Raw genomic sequence first — 17,415 nt, forward strand, 5'->3', positions numbered from 1 at the left:
GCCTAGTAGTTGGAGAGTTTGACTCCTAACCCTAAGGTTGTGGGTTTGAGTCTCGGGCCGGCAATACCACGACTGATGTGCCCTTGAGCAAGGCACCGAACCCAACTGCTCCCCGGGCACCGCAGCATAAATGGCTGCCCACTGCTCCGGGTGTGTGTTCACGGTGTGTGTGTGTTCACTGCTGTGTGTGTGCACTTTGGATGGGTTAAATGCAGAGCACAAATTCTGAGTATGGGTCACCAGACTTGGCTGTATGTCCCTTCACTTTTTTTTTTTCACTTAAAAAATAAAGAAATAACATTTTGAACAAAAAGCTGAAAAAAACTATGAATTGTATTCAGAATGATATTCAAAACGTAGATGGAGTCGATCAACACCCAAAAGCTTGACTGTAATTATTACCTCTTTATCTGTCGACATTTTATTCCATAACGTTACAGTTTTGATGCTGTTTCATGTCAGATGATCGTGTTAGATTACATGTGTTTAGTATCTGTTGTTTCTTTTTCTTCTTCACTTGTGTTCTTCACTTCACACAGATTCTAGGAGCACAAGTATAGCTCAAATATATTTAGACTTTTTGTAAGTATAAGTCAGGTATACTTAAATGTCATTTTAAATATATTTCTGAGGAGTACATAAAGCCTATTTCTGAGAAGTACATAAAGCCAATTTCTGACTTAAAAAGTAAAGTAAAAGCATACTTTCCTATTTTTAGTTTAAAAGAAGTATACTAATAGCACACTTGAATAAACTTTTTTTTCATAAGGGTCCTTATAAATTCTGTTCTATTCCATCTATATACCACAACTGTACACACATTGTGTACACACATAGTATATATGTGTGTGTGTGTGTGTGTGTGTGTGTGTGTGTGTATTTGAGACAAACAAACTGTTGTGGAGTTAACTTTACTATGGTTTCTTGAAAATGTATACACACACACGTGTATTTTATTCACATATACTGTAGTTATTTTTTATTATCTGTGTTGTTGTTGTTCTTTGTGTACTGGAAGCTTCTGTCACCTGAACAAATCCTAGTATGTGCAAATGTACTTGACAATAAAGCTCTTTCTGATCTTCTGATCTATCTGATATTTGCAGTATCTTTGAAACAACTGAAAAATGGCTTGGTTGTTGTCTCTAATCAATCCAAATCAATCCAAGATTTTAACATGAATAAATAAATAAAATGAAACATAACAAAAAAGTAAAAAATAATTGTTATAAAATATTTAATTACATCAACTACATTACATGATGGTTATCAATGGCAGATCCCAATAGAAAAAAAGGCTGTTCTGAAGAAAAGATTAGGAAAAAATAGCTAAACACAACAAAGCACAGAAAAAAAAAATTGAGAGGTTTTGGACAGAAGCCCTGGCTTTGCAAACACATGTGTTATTGTTTTGTCAGTCACTGTTTTCACGAATGGCTCTTGCTTGACCCAGATTTACAAAATTTTTGTTGTCCATATGTGGAAAAGCTGGAAGTAGAGTTTGACAAATAATTTCTTTAATGCATATATCTGTCTTATTTACAAATTTACATTTTTAAAAATAAGTTTGGCTTTATTTTAGTTAGTGTCACTCTCCAGCTGTCTTGAGCCATTAAGTTTACCTTTGTAAGTGAATCCATGCTGTCTCATTCATGTGCTTGTGAGATCCCACATGAAACAGGACTGACCCCATTCTGAAAGTTTTCAGTTGGGCTTTCTTGAACTAGTGAGCCACACGATTCAGCACTGGGTGTCTTTGGAAGCAGTGATGCACGTGAGATGTTATAATCATAGGAGTACAAACCTTTCCACCAGGTATGCCAAAACAATGTAGCTTTACAGAGCTGGCTTTACAATTGGGTAAAGCTAAATTACATCCTAAGGTACTTCCATATGGATATGTCCCATTATAATGAACTCCTCTGGATATCTTATGCCTGAAGATGTTTTTCATGATAATTGACAGGTCTAGGTCCTCTAAGGAAGACACAGATTAAGGGTTTGGTCAAATTATGTTTGTACTTAAAATTAATGATTTGCACAGGTTTTTGTGAGGGTTTGATTTAGGGTTCAGGTTCGGGTTATTAGCGTGACAAACACTGAGCATCTGATAAAATGCAATCTACTTGAGGGAAAATCAATTGTTCTTAACTATTGTAAGTTAATATTATTAAATGTTTTAAACATTATAAATTTAAGTAACTAGCATGTTAGCGTGTAATATTAGACTGGTAATATTCTTCTTATTCTTTGCCACAAAAGCACTAAATAAAAAATAATGTTTTAAGCACCACCACTACTCAGTAATCTTAAAATATTCATTATCATTCATACATGGTTGTGACAGCCTTATAGATAGTTGTAATTATTTAATTATTTTTAAAAATTATGTTTAAAACAACTGTTGTTTATTTAGTTGTTATGCTTTCAGTTCAAAGTATATTTAATGAATCTTAAATTCATATAAATATTCAATGTGCTATAGAATTTATTTGAAATTATTTTAAGGTTTGGTTAATTATTTTAATTGTAAAATTATTAATAATATTAAAAAGCAAGCTTTCAACATCAAGGCAAATCGTAGACAGATTAACATGTAACATAACATTTTACAAGAAGGAAAGGATGTGACAACAAAAACAGCAGTCAGTGCCAGTGACCTCTAATGACAGGATCTCAATAAACAAAACTTTAAAGATAGAAATGAATCTGTTTTTCTGTGATTCACTAACATGTTTTTCATCCGCAATCCCTGCAAAAATAAAAACTATTCTTAAACATGGTTGTGACTCGTGAAAACATCAGCTCTTTATCTTTTAAAATGCTGAAAATATCAGCTCTTTATCATAAATTGACCTATGATTTCAACAATTACAACATTGTCTGGAACAATGCCCGAAGGAATAACAGGTATAAATTAACTTGGTATGATTCTTCTATGATCCTTCAGACACTGTCTAATATTTTCCCCAAGTTCCTTGCCAAAACATTTTGGCATAAACATACAGCATGCAAATGACTTTACAAGGCCGTTTAAAGTCACATTTTCAAGAACCATAGTAAAGAGTTAACTCTACAACAGTTTGTTTGTCTCAAATACACACACACACACACACACACATACATATATATATAGTATAGATTTTGGCACAATAAATGTACGTGTAGGCTACATAAATGTTATAACTTCCAGACCAAAACAACTCGTGACTTGTCATGTTGCACCACATAACTTGATTTAATTCTTCATGAGTTGCAGATGAAGTCACGTTTGGCTAAACTCAGCTGGACTGTGTTCACATTTTTATCAGCCTCTTTAAATTCTGTGTGGAATTTTGTGAACTAATGCCAAATCACTGTTTCTGTCATTGACAGACGAGGTGAATTTTATGCATCCTTGCCTTTCTTAACCAATAAATTGACCCTTATTATTACAGCGATCTAGCAGGATGAAACTTTATACAATAAATAAATAAATAAAAATTGTGTTGGCCTGTAGCTTGCACATTACAGAGTCCAAGTCAGAGTCCTGGTCCAAGTCTCAGGTCTTGAACTTTTAGTGAAACATGTCTCAAGTAATGAGATGTGACGTTATAAGGTTTAAGTTTAAGACAACAGAGAAAATACAAAAAGACTAGATAAATGTGAAGAAAGGAGAACTGCTTGAATTGTGATATAATTGGTGTGCAGCAAATATGATTTGGCTACAATCATATATAGCTATATGAAGTTTACATGGGTAAAAACACACGTTTCATAGCAAAACATTTAAGGCCCTGAGTTGCCAGGGTTTTAATGTGGTTTCATAGGAAGGTTTACAGACAGGGCATGATGATTGGCTTCTTAGGATGAAGAAAATAAAAATGTGTGATTACTCCTCCTTATGTAACGTTTAGCTGTCCAAAAACAAAGAACAAAAATATATGGCTATGTAAGGAGCTCAAAACATGATCTCCTTGCAAAACTATTTTCAGCATGACCATTAATTGATGTTCAACATCAAATGAAATTAATATTTAATTAAGCAATATCACACAAGCAATATAAGTTGGCCAGTTAAGTTTTTCTCCACCAAAGAAAGTTGTTGCAAAAGCATCAAGCTTTGCAATTGACCCAGTAACATTTTGACTGGAATAATACGTACCAGCATCAGTTGCATCGCCTCTGCCATTCATAAATCCTCTCCCGTGGCCTCATGGGATAGTAAAGTGTCCATTGTATGCACACTTCAGAATCCAAGCAGAAGTAGTCATCCGGGTACTTAATGTGACCTAGTTAAAGGCATAATTTCTGGAACTAGCTCATGGTTTCATAAACATTCTTGCCAAGAACTGAATAGTCTGCATTGGTTACATTTTTGTTTCAAACAAAACAGCCCAGAACGACACAGTTACCGACTGTTTACTTGTAGAAATAAACAAAAAATAAATCAGCAGTCTCTAGGGAAGCCTCAAAGCAGAACAACAAACCTGGGTGGTCACTTTGGATAAAGAATTCATATGAAATGTTGGCGCTGGAAGTAGTTCTTAAAATACTTTTTCTAAAAGTTGCATGTGTAATGAAGTGCCTTTTGGTTTTTGATTACTATGATAAACTGGTAATCCGTTCAAGGTGTTCCCTTGCCCATGGCGCAGAACCCTGGAAAACTGGGCTCCAGTATCTACACAACATAGTTTCCCTAAACAATGCAAAGTCTTACAACTTATCTTTTTTAACTCTGCGAAAAATGTCTCAAATAGACTGTCTTAGACCTCAAACAAAACAAATGTAGTTAGTTTATGAGTTAAATTAGTACAATGCATATGCTTTTTGTGCAATTATTGTCCTGTCTTACAGCGGTACTGTATTGATAAAGACATTAGGATTGAGTGAGGTTTTTTTTTTTTTTTTGCAAATGATAATCTACATTTTGGCCTTTTAAAGATACTCTCATGTATTTATTACTTCCTTAGAGTTATTGTTAAAGGTGTCAAAAATGATTCACTTTATTTACTCAATAAAATTGTGTCAACAGATTACAAGCAATATTAACATAGAATAACATAGAATAACATGAAAAAAATTAGTAAAATTTACACAAAAATATTGATTTCATTGGACAAAAAAAAAACAACATCAAAAAAAAACAACAAAAACACTATGCTAAAGAATACTAGGTTATGCATGCCAGGCCAGTAGTTGCCGATCATGAAACACCCTGCAAAAACATTATATGCATGCACATGACGTTAACCTTTTTACAAATTCACATTATTGTTGCTTACATAGATATGATACAGGCATCATGTTCAAAAGCTTGTGTCTTAAGGACCCCAAAACAGAGTTATTGAAGACACCTAAAGTTCACGAACAGAATCACTGAAGGAGAAAAGGGTAAATAATTGGTTACCATTATAGTGGTCAGTGTTTTCTTTAGTTGGGCTCTTGACCCTTGATTTTTTTATATTACATTTTGTATGGCTGTTGTAACAGTTATAACAGCTAGACAAGCTAAGAGTAAAGATGATCAGGTGGTGTTGGTTATGATTTTACATAATCATCATTTGACCTGAATATCTGAACTCATTTACAAAAAACTAAAAAATTTCATAAAAAAGTAAAAATAAAAGAAAATAGTAAGAATAAATATAAGACAATTCAGCTCATAATTTAATAATGCTGCAAAGCATGATGGGAACCATAAATGAGTTTTGATTGGTGACACCCAGAATGCAGTGCAACATGCTTTTTGATGGTCACCATTGTTGAGGTCCTCAGGCTGATTCTTGATGTCTGTGTGCCTAAATGAAAGAGTTTTCTTTTTTAAAAATGTTTTGTTCAGAAGTGCTTCTAAGAATCTCTCTGATTATGTGGAAAATACCAGACCTTATATTGTACAACCACAGGACGCCTGTTATCGGTAAGACACACCCAACTCAGAAATCAAGGACAGATGATGATGATCTCATTCGTTCTTTGCTTGTCTAGCTGCTGTATCACAACTACAGCAACCAAAAAAAGAAAAAAATCTGTTTAAAAGTTTAAGGGTCAAGATCCCAACTAAAGCAAACACTGACCACCGTAATGGTAACCAAAATATAGATTTTTCTCCTTCAGTGATTCTGTGTGTTAAAATCAGGTGTCTTCAATAACTCTGTTTTGGGGGCTTGAAAACATAAGCTTTTGAACACAATGCCTGTATCATCTCCATGTAATCAACAAAAACATGAATTTGTGAAAAAGGCATGTGCATGCGTATTACGTTTTTGCGCTGTGTTTCTTGATCGCCAACTATAGGTATGTGGTGGGTTGACACGTGCAACCCCCACCTCTATCTGCAGGCTGCAGCTGGGTGCTTCTTGTTTGTTGTCCAACGAAACCAATATTTTTGTGTAAATTTTACTTATTTTTTCATGTTATTTTACTCATTTTGAATGGTTGCTTGTAAGCATCTCATTTTATTAATTCTAATTAATTCTAATGTGTTAAATTTAATTAATAATATTGCTTCTAATCTGTTGACACAATTTTATTGAGTAAATAAAGTGAATCATTTTTTACAGTGTATGACATTGCTAAAAATAACATTATTTTGTGTATATGGTGTAATGCAATGTGTTTATGCAGTTTAAAGGGATACTCCACCCCAAAATGAAAATTTTGTCATTAATCACTTACCCCCATGTTGTTCCAAACCTGTAAAAGCTTTGTTCATCTTCCGAACACAATTTAAGATATTTTGGATGAAAACCGGGAGGCTTGTGATTGTCCCATATACTGCCAAGTAAATTACACTATCAAGGTCCAGAAAAGTATGAAAGACATCATCAGAATAGTCCATCTGCCATCAGTGGTTCAGTCGTAATGTTATAAAGTGACGAGAATACTTTTTGTATGCAAAGAAAACAAAAATAATGAATTTATTCAACAATTCGTCTCCTCTGTGTGTCTCTCCGCATCACTGTAGCTTCATTTTGGATAATACCAGCTGAATGCAGGCAGCGTACGCTCTTCTGTGTCAGCCACGCCTCAAGGATGTGCTGTTTTCTTTCAAATCAAAGCGTAAATACACGTAAAAAACACGTATCCTTGTGGCCCAGCTGACACAGAAGAGCGTATGCTGTCTGCATTCAGCTCATATTCTACAAATGGCGATACGGTGATGCGGAGAGACACAGAACAGACGAATTGTTGTCATTATTTTTGTTTTCTTCACGTACAAAAAGTATTCTTGTCGCTTCATTACGTTACAGTTGAACCACCGATGGCAGATGGAGTATTCTGATGATGCTTTTCATACTTTTCTGGACCTTGACAGTGTAATTTACTTGACAGTCTATGGGACAGTCACAAGTATCCTGGTTTTCATCCATAATATCTTAAATTGTGTTCCAAAGACAAACGAAGCTTTTACGGGTTTGGAACGACATGGGGGTAAGTGATTAATGACAAAATTTTAATTTTGTCATTAAAATTAGGGTTCTTTTAGGTTCAAAAAACATTATTTTCCACACAGTGTACATTATTGTTGCTCCTCTATGCCCCGCCTTTCTGAAACGTGTTGATTTTTACAAAGCTCATCATTCTGAAAAGCAAGGTGTGCTCTGATTGGCCAGGTATCCAGTGCGTTGTGATTGGCTGAATACCTCAAGCATGTAACGGAAATGTTACGCCCCTTAACATACTGTGATGCCGTGTCCCGGCACGACCAGACAAAACCAATAAAACCCATTACAAATGAGGCATTGGTTGCATCCATCAGGGACATAATTACTGATTATAATGACTTATACTGTGTTTTTACGCGTCGCGTTGCATTGTGTTGCATTGCGTATCGTGCTGCGTAAACATTAAACCATGTCTGCATTTGTGATCAGAGAAACGACAAACAACAAGCACAACTCTACACTGCTTAAAACTCGCGTTTGAATCATCAGTGGCAAATTCTTTAAATATATAAACGTACTTACAGGTTGTGAGTCAGAAGCGCCAGACTGTCCTTGCAAAGTTGGAATTGCCCCACTTTATAGAAATAGACACCGGCATTGTAGGCTACTGGTTCAGGAAACAGTCCTCATCCTCCGTAAAATGCGTTGCACACATCTGAATATTTGGGTTGAACAGTTCTGGAACAGTGTTGTAAATACACACTTTCTGTAGTTTCTATTCATATTTTAGTTAGTCCATTGTGACCAAATGGAGTGACATGTGAGACAACTCAAATTAACAATGAGGGATGGTTGACAGAAACTGACCCCAGATTGAGACAGGCATAAAACATATTAGATGTCGCAATCCATATTTACAACTGAGGAATATTAAAAACCCTTCAATTAAGCTCTCAGAAATGGAACTGGTCTGCAGAAAACCACATCCAAACAGCTCTCAGCAAATTAAGTGTCAAGAAACTGGAGAGAATTTGAGAAGGGTGAGGGGCAAAACGTGAGCATGTGGAAGCAATTACTGGCTGCAGGCGGGATCTCTTAGCTTTCGGCTTACTGGGTGCTTCCACACTGCTGATCCACCAGCCAAGCCTGTTTCCACAATCAACCAACCCTAAAATACTGCCTCCTCAACTGACTACGAAACCCTCAGGAGCTTCATAATGCTGCTTTCTCTATGCATGTTTGGTTGGGAGAGGGGAAAAAAATTGTGAATCATGATTCAAACGGTGACTCGTTTGCCGAGACCAAAAAGGAAATCATACATGGAGTTGTAATTGTGAGTGTGGAGAGCTTGATACTACTTCTGGGAGGGGTCAGGAGGTTATTAACATAGTTAGACTGTGGGGGCCGCTGGAAACGCATAAATAGCTGGAAGACACACAGTAATCTTGCAGTCTTTCTCTGAATGCCTGGGCACAGGTGACCTCCACTCAGCTTTTCTGCAGAAAACCTCATCAAAACCTGTAAGTGCTTTCTGTAACTATATGTTTTATTTGTGCTGCACAGTGTTGAATTTCTTCTGCTTAATTATGATGAATTAAAATCCTTTTTTTAGGGCATATGCATTTAAAGTAATAATAATAGTATTTTATATGTCAATTTCATATGTATTATGTCATATGTCACATAATAAATACTACTGTGTATACATACTAATACTATTTTGCATGGTGCATGGAGTTGGATAATAATAATATAAATTGATGTAATAATCTATGCTAATATAATTTAGGGATATAAAAAAAAAATTATAAAATTTTATATTGAGTATCACTTAACAAATTTCAACAAATCACGCAATTTCATTGCCAATCCTTCTGAATATTTCATATAAGAATCCTGAAAACACAGAGTGAATTTGGTTATCCTTCTTTCATTCTTAGTCAGTGAATGACACATACCAAATAAATAATAGATTATCTAAACTAAATAACTCCAATTCCCCACCATACCAATATAAAATACATTTGTATTGAATGAAAGGTCCAAAGTGTCCAAACCTGGTTATGGCATGCACACACATCCACATGTCTGGTAAAACAGTTTATTGTTCCCTCACAGAACCAGCATGGAAAAGATGACATGTTTGAAAGTGAACTGCTGGCTGCGGTGGCTTACCGTGACTCTGGCCCTGCTGAGTGGAGTCCCTGCAATGCCGGTTGACGTGGACCGCGTGTGCATGGCAACGTCCGCAGCCAAGTACAGACTGACGTTTACCAGCCAGTGGACTCAGACTGCCTTCCCCAAACACTACCCTCTGTACAGGCCGCCTGCTCAGTGGTCTCCCATCATTGGTGAGTGGGCTGCATTTATGAGTAAGAACAGGGTAGCAAATTTTAACATTTGCTGCACCCCTTTTTGGTTCTGTTCACGCAAACCTTTCACCTTGTTCCTACTGAGGGGGTTTGACCCAGTAACTACAATTAACCCCTCCAAAGGTAGTCATAACAAAGGTTAGGTGATATATAAACTTGACATAAAGGTTCAAAAAGGGGGTTTTCACAGTGATGCCATAGAAGAGCCATTTTTGGTTCCCCCCAAAACCTTTCAGAGAACCATTTTTTCTTAGTGCAAAGAAAATTTTGATAATCTGGAGAACTTTTTTCCAATATAAAGAACCTTTAGTGCAGTGGAAAGTTTTCATGGATGTCAAAGGTTCATGGAACCATACATGCCAGTAAAAACATTGCTTTTTTTAAAAGTTTTAACAACGTTTTATAAATTTATTAGCCAATGTGCATTTTTTTTTGCATGCCTGCTTGCTGATCATTATTAGATTATGTATATAATAAAAATCATTATTTAAAACTTTCTTATAGATTTTTGTATAGTATCACAAAATCATATAAAAACTACAGTAAAACTGATAGTTGGCCATGTTAAACTGTGCTTTAGGGATGCCAAAATAATCTGAGTTACTCAAAATGAGATTATGCCTAAAATTTTCCTATAAAGAAAAGTCAACCCCTCACAAGCCACTGTATAACTCAAACTCTGTTCCAATGGGTCTGAGCAAGACAATGATGGCAGAGCTTGAGTAGCATGTTATGCACTGAAGTAGAAGTACACATCGAAAACTATGATTTTTATTATAGGAGTAACTCACAGCTCAGACTATCACATCTGGCAAAGGAACGAGTACGCCAGTAATGGGGTGAGAGAGTTTTCTGAGAGAGGAGAGGCTTGGACCCTGATAAAGGAAGTGGAGGCAGCTGGGGAACGGATCCAGAGTGTCTATGGCCTCTTTTCAGCACCAGCTGTGGTTGGAGGAACTGGTCAGGCAACCACAGAATTTGAAGTCTATGCAAGACACTCCTTAGTAAGTACACTGCAGTAGGTTAAAGCAAGGAAAAGCCTTTCTTCAGCACCAAATCATGGCCCTGCATATGACATATTTTTATGCAGCTGTATTATACTAAAATGAATATCAAATCCAATTAGAAGGGTTTTTGGTTAGCTGGTCAGGCTGAAACACCACGAGGCTGACCAGATCAACTTGATTTGGCTATACTGAGATACAAACTAGACCATCTTTGACCGTGTACAGTATGACCAGCAAACGACCATTGGCTGGTTTAAGCTGTTATTATAACAGGTTTTTTAGTAAAAACTACAGATGTTTTCAGTCAGAAGATGTGGACACTTCCATACTGTGTCCAAAGCATTCTTCTGGAACTGTCTCTCTACATGCACATACTTCACTGGCCTTCCAGGCATTCCATATAAAATATTAAAGAGAGAATTATAAATAATAAAACTTTCCAAATGAAAACCAGCCAGCAATTCATAATAGCTAATGAGTAAGCTAAAACCAGAATGGAACAGAACACTAATGGTCTTCTTGTTTTGCAGCTGTCCTTCATTGTCCGCATTGTGCCAAGTCCTGACTGGTTTGTTGGAATAGACAGTCTAAACTTGTGCGAGGGTGATAACTGGATAGAAAACATAAGCCTAGATCTCTACCCCTACGATGCCGGCACAGACAGTGGTTTCACCTTCTCTTCACCAAACTTTGAGACCATTCCTCAAGACAAGATCACTCAGGTAATGTCTGAATGCAGGTAACCCTACAAGTCATATATATTTATAATATTTTCCAAGAAACAATGCTTCTTAGACCAGAATGAGCTGGTTTGATGGTCTTTTTTTTTTGGTTTAAGCTGTTCTCCCAACCTGGCCAAGTTAGTGTTTAGCTGGGCAAATCTTCTCAGCCTCACCAACTGAAACGTTTTCAAAAGACCAGCCTGACCAGACTTGGAGGCCAGAGGAGACCAGGAAACAATCTTAAGCAAGTTTAAGATGTATTTTTCCCCAACAGAGACAGCCTACTTTGGGAATCAATCTTAAACCAGCCTAAGGTGGTTTGCTGGTTTAAGCTGGTTCGGTTTGTCAGTGGTCAAAACGCGACCTAAAACCAGCAGACCAGACCACCTAACCACCTTTTTTCTGCATGGTTGGAGGTCTTGTTACAGATATGTCTTCTCTCAACAGATAACCGCATCATTCCCAAGTCACCCTGCAAACTCCTTCTACTATCCCAGACTGAAGCATCTCCCCCCAATAGCCAAAGTCTCCCTAACAAAGATCAAGAACAACCAGATCTTCAGCTTACCCATTCAGCCGACCCAGTCCAATCAGATTCCAAGTGGGAATGAGATAGATGGGTCTCTCATAAGTAAGCATTGGGAATTGTTTGTAAAAAATGAATTGTGATGTGAACACTGTAATGGTCTGGCATAGTCTCCTCATACAGAACTTATTCATGATATACTTGCATTTGAATACGCATGTGTTCCGAGGGAAACACTATAAATCCATAGAGAGAACTTGTGGTGATTAAATTGCAGGCTGTAGAAAGGTTTATACACTCCCATGGTAACCAACACAACAAACTGCAAACATGATAATGGAGTACAACCGGTTTAAACGTTTTCTGCCACTCAGAACTCAGGAAGTGTTTGTCATAGAAGTGAAATGTGTGCTTTGATTCCATGCTTCTGTTTTCCTACTTGTACAGAAGTCTGTGATAGATATCAACCTTTTACAAGGTCAGTGAATGAGATCTCTCTAGGCAGGTTCAAGATGAGAAGCAATTATTTCTGCAAAATATAAAGAATTTACTTTTGTTGTCTGAGTTTAATTTAAATTCAGAGTAAGTAGCCCTAAACCTTAATTTATCATAAAACATTAAATTTAATACTAAATTAAAGTGATTTAGCGTTTAGGCAACTTTCCATTTTTGTTTACACTTCACAGATAATATAAATGTTTTCATAATAATATAAATACTTAGCCCAAAACATTTTCATGCCAATTTTAATGAATGTTTTGGCAAATTGGTGACAAACTCATTGGAATTAGTACAATTGTCATTCATACGTTTTGTACAGCGCATTCATACGTTTTGTAGTGAATGTACAGCGCTCTTCCACCCTCAATACCACAACTGAGGTGAGACCCTTGAGCAAGGCACCAAACCCCCAACTGATCCGTGGGTGCCGCAGCAAAAATGGCTGCCCACTGATCTGGGTGTGTGTGTGTTCACTACTCACTGCTGTGTGTGTGCACTTGGATGGGATAAATGCAGAGCACAAATTCAGAGTATGGGACACCATACTTGACTACACGTCACATCACTGTCACTTCACTTTTTAAGGAATAGTGCACCAAAACATGAACATTTTGATTGGGTGATTTTGTGATGATTTTATTTAAATGAACAACATCTCTTTTTCTACAGATACCCCTCTGGACTGTGAGGTGTCTGTCTGGTCACCTTGGGGTCTTTGCAAAGGTCAGTGTGGTGAGAAAGGGGTAAAACACAGAACCCGCTATATTCACATGCATCCTGCAAACAATGGGGCTGCCTGCCCACCCCTAGAAGAAAAGAAGCTCTGTATCCCTGACAACTGTGTGTGAATATAAAGAGGACCAACCATCCATACCTCATCCACAGGGAAGAATTTACTGGTTAACAGCTTTAAAATGAGACATTTTAAAGGGAATAACTTTGTTCTTTTAAAGCTGTGATGCTGCGGGTGAGTTAACAAGCTTAAACGTGGTAATGAACAGTCTAGGCAACATATTCCAAGTTAAAAAGAAGACTGAAGTACCCAAAGTAAATTCTCAGTAAATGTATCACATTTGAGAGTAAAATATGAGGAACTGCAGATGTCAAAATACTTTCAATACAGCAATATTTGCTCTAATAGCAGGAGTTTATTATAGGCTGAGTTTGCTGTAAGTTTCACACTGTCCTCATGCACTGTTCATGGATTCTGGTGCTCTCTGGTGGGGGAAAAAAAACTCACGTTTGACATTATCAAGCTCAGTAGTCGAGATAAACATCTTCAGTAAAAAGTACTCTGTTCCATTCAAAATGTTACATTAGTGGATGATATCTGTACATTAATTGCAAAACTGTATATAAAGTTGTACATACAAATAAATAAAACACATTTCTGTCATGCTTGTGTGAAAAATAAATATTTGTGTGAAAAATGATTATACTTTTCTAAAATATAATAACTGCAATATAATTTGTCCATCTATTTGGGCATCTAAGTCATACTTAAAATGTGTGAATATCAAGGATCAAATCAAATGATGCCAGACATTTTTTTTTTTATTTCACTATAGAAAGCCCCTTTTTTCAATGTCTTTTAATAAGCATTTTAGTCAATGAATCATTTCTAGTGTTCACACAAGTAACCACATTCTGGTGTTGTTCATCAAAGTGATTATGGACATAAACTATGGTCACAAAGTATCACAAAATATTTTGTCTTGATCCTCTTTTGAATCCTTTTTGTGAAATATTTGGTCGAAAACTGTGATCTTTCTAATAAATGACATTTGGTTTGATATTTTGTATTCTAATGCACAGCATTTTCATGTGTGACACGGTGTCTAAATATTTTTTGGTCTGGACTGTAATTACTATATATTAAACTATATATCTTAACAAAGCAAGACAGGTTTGACTTGACGATTGACTATTTCTATCAACAAATTTAGGTTTCTCCCTATTCTTATCATTAAATTCTGTTTACTTTGTTTAAACATGACTCTACAAACAGCAGCTGGAGATTTCTCACACTAAACCTGCTGGGCACATAAAGCTTTACTGGTGTTATGTTATTGTTACTTGTAACTTTCTTACCTTAAACATGAATTGTTTTACAGTAATGAATGTGAGGCTGACAGGCCTGCTGCTAGCCAGTCTTGTCATTTTGGCTCCGGCAATGTATTTTGATTTAGGGGAACAGGAGGAAAAGTGTATCATTGAGGAGATTCCAGAGGACACACTTGTGTCAGGTCAGTGAAGATGAATTGGGCTGTTATATGACGTTATACATATTTGCTCTATTACATGAGTTACATGAATCAGTTATTTGATCCTGAATGGGTCCGGAACACTTTTTCCTTATATTCTGCTCACACTAACAGGTGATTTAATATACAATTTGAAAATATAATCCTACTTTTAATATGTGTGGAACATTTATTGCTGACTTTATGTTTGGGCTTTTGTTTGTTTGTGGTCCAAACATCAAGATAAATTCTGGAGGCAGTTGTCTTAGATAATTGGTGTGATACATTTAGCCCATTCTTATCAAGACAAAAACAGCCTGTTAACCACAAGTCAGAGACTATTTAGGGGCTTATAGCTACTAAACTGATCAGAGATCTGTCCAAAATAGTGGTACAAAAATAGTGACATTTTTATTTGTTTTTATTTTTTTCAGGTAAAAAGTGCATTATCATGAGTAATTAAAATATGTCAATCCATGACATCTAGAATTAAAAGGGGGCTGAAACTTAATAGTTATGGAAACTACATATTGTGGAGTAAAAACACAGACCTGCATAATTATTTCCTTAACCTCTTCAAAAAATTTGGATTAAATGACAACATGAGGGTGAGTAAACGATAACAGAAATTAAATTTTCATGTGGTGAATGATCCATTTAACGCTTTATTCCAGCAAGATTTGAACATGTATCAATAGGGAATTCAGTTTTGTGGGTCATGGAGTAAAAGTAGTGCACTGCGCATAGAAAAGTAGTACACTGGTCAATGTTGCAATAGGGACTACTCAGTATCACCTGACTATTGGTTTCTCCCTTAAGGCATGTTTCTGCTAGAGCACTTAGGATGAAAATATGAAGGCCAATATCCAACATCTTGGTTTGACCGTGACTGTGAGAGACCCTGACCATGCGGTCTGAAGCATTCAACTCTTCAAATAAACTCTTAACTGTAACCACCTGCAACAATTCCTCTGATACGTTCTGTCATATGCAGGTGGTCTTGTTAAAACGCTTTGGGAGATATGGAAAATTCACCTTTACCTCCCATGCTTCGGGTCAACATTTCTTGTGCATGCAGTCCAACTCCACCAGGTTCTCTGTGTTTGCAGGAGATCGTTGGTGAGATGTGAAATGTGGCCTCATATATGTTGAAATTTAAAATGTCAGCTAGCTTACTATTCTTTTATATACAGAAAAGTGCATTTAGATGTCCAGATGGGGCAAGCACCAATTGATCCTAATGCTGCGAAGGCAAAGGACACGATTTGAAAAGCAATGGAGTACAACTTGCAACATCTCATTGACCAGATGCGATACATTAGCAGGCAGCAAAATTTCCAAAGGGTAAGCAAACACAGGCAGGATAGCCTGACAACAAAATGTTACCATATTAATTGCTTGCCAGGATCAGAATAAGAACCAGACCGAATGTCATCTGTCCATGTTTTCCAAGGGGTACTTACTCTCTGGTGATTATGTGCTATTTGTATCTGTTTATTTTACTGCAACCAGGAACGTGAGGAGAAGTTTCGCCAAATGAGTGAGGATACAAATGGAAACGTTTTGTGGTGGGCCATTATTCAGACATCAATACTCCTCTCTGTTGGAATCTGGCAAATGAAAAACCTCAAAAACTTTCTCATTGAAAAGAAGTTGGTTTAGCTTTATGAAATGACTGACTGTGTGTCTGGACAACTCTAACATTGTTTGAAGAATGTTGAAGTCTAAATTACTTCATCTGAGCATAAACATCTGAGCATTTACCCTGCACGAATGTGTCATATGAAGTGATTTTAATACCTTCATAATACTTATTAAATAACTATAGATTATCCTCTTTGTGTTTTATTCCATTCTAACATTGTGTTCCACCACGAATATTAATTTAATTTATTCCACCAACATACAGTATCAAGCCCTTTAACTACGATTATTAACTATCAACACCGCCATCAACAAATATAAATGTTATTCGTTTGATATATTGACTTAACAGTAAATATTTAGCCTAATTCATTATAATTTACGATCATCGGATCGTTTTGGCGGAAACTACCATTGGCCTTTTTTTTATTATTTATTTATTTATTTTTGAGGAGTGCGCAATTTTCGTCAATGTGTAGTTGTCGTTTCAAAAAGCATTGGAAAATCTGCTAATTAGTTATATGATAACTAGTAGCCTAAACCTGCAATTTAGGGTACACACGACTGATATAAATCTGGATAGCGTGTAAAAAAGACACAGGTATGTAGTTATTTTAGAAATTTTGTGACCACAGAACTTTCGTTAAGTCCTCAGGGACATTTTTCACATTATTTTGTATATTTGGCTCCAACACATCCACCTTTATTTATTTATTTTTATCCCCATTTAATGTACATTTAATCAGTTTATCTTTTTTATTTTCATATTTTTAAGTCAATCATTCTTCCCTCACAGTCGGTATTTTAAAATGAATTAATTAAGCACTCGAGATGGATCGGTTTGCTATGAAATAATATGTGTGATCTTAATAACACATAGGTTGTGTCTCAAAACCGTGTGAGCAGTCCACCTAGAGAGGGTTCTGGCAATAACAGGTGCATGCAACATTTTACTGGCATATTGTGATAGCAGCAGTTTCGGCCTTACAAGCTAATCTTAGCGCCTATTACCTAAGAGGCTATGTAGTAAACA

General features: G+C 36.2%; 1 protein-coding gene and 1 pseudogene across 1 annotated transcript; both read left to right on the forward strand.

The window, feature by feature from the left end:
- The first annotated feature begins 8,538 nt into the window (after window positions 1–8,538).
- Window positions 8,539–13,381, forward strand: LOC109106844 (spondin-2-like). The gene is made up of 6 exons (XM_042769732.1): window positions 8,539–8,887; window positions 9,486–9,718; window positions 10,520–10,743; window positions 11,277–11,468; window positions 11,916–12,099; window positions 13,165–13,381. The coding sequence occupies exons 2-6, from the start codon at window positions 9,493–9,495 to the stop codon at window positions 13,341–13,343; spliced, it is 1,005 nt and encodes a 334-aa protein (XP_042625666.1). The 5' UTR covers window positions 8,539–8,887; window positions 9,486–9,492; the 3' UTR covers window positions 13,344–13,381.
- Window positions 13,382–14,515: 1,134 nt separating this feature from the next.
- Window positions 14,516–16,570, forward strand: LOC109081116 (annotated as a pseudogene).
- Window positions 16,571–17,415: the final 845 nt, after the last annotated feature.

This window comes from Cyprinus carpio, chromosome A14, assembly GCF_018340385.1.
Source record: "Cyprinus carpio isolate SPL01 chromosome A14, ASM1834038v1, whole genome shotgun sequence".
NCBI classification, from domain to species: Eukaryota; Metazoa; Chordata; class Actinopteri; order Cypriniformes; family Cyprinidae; genus Cyprinus; species Cyprinus carpio.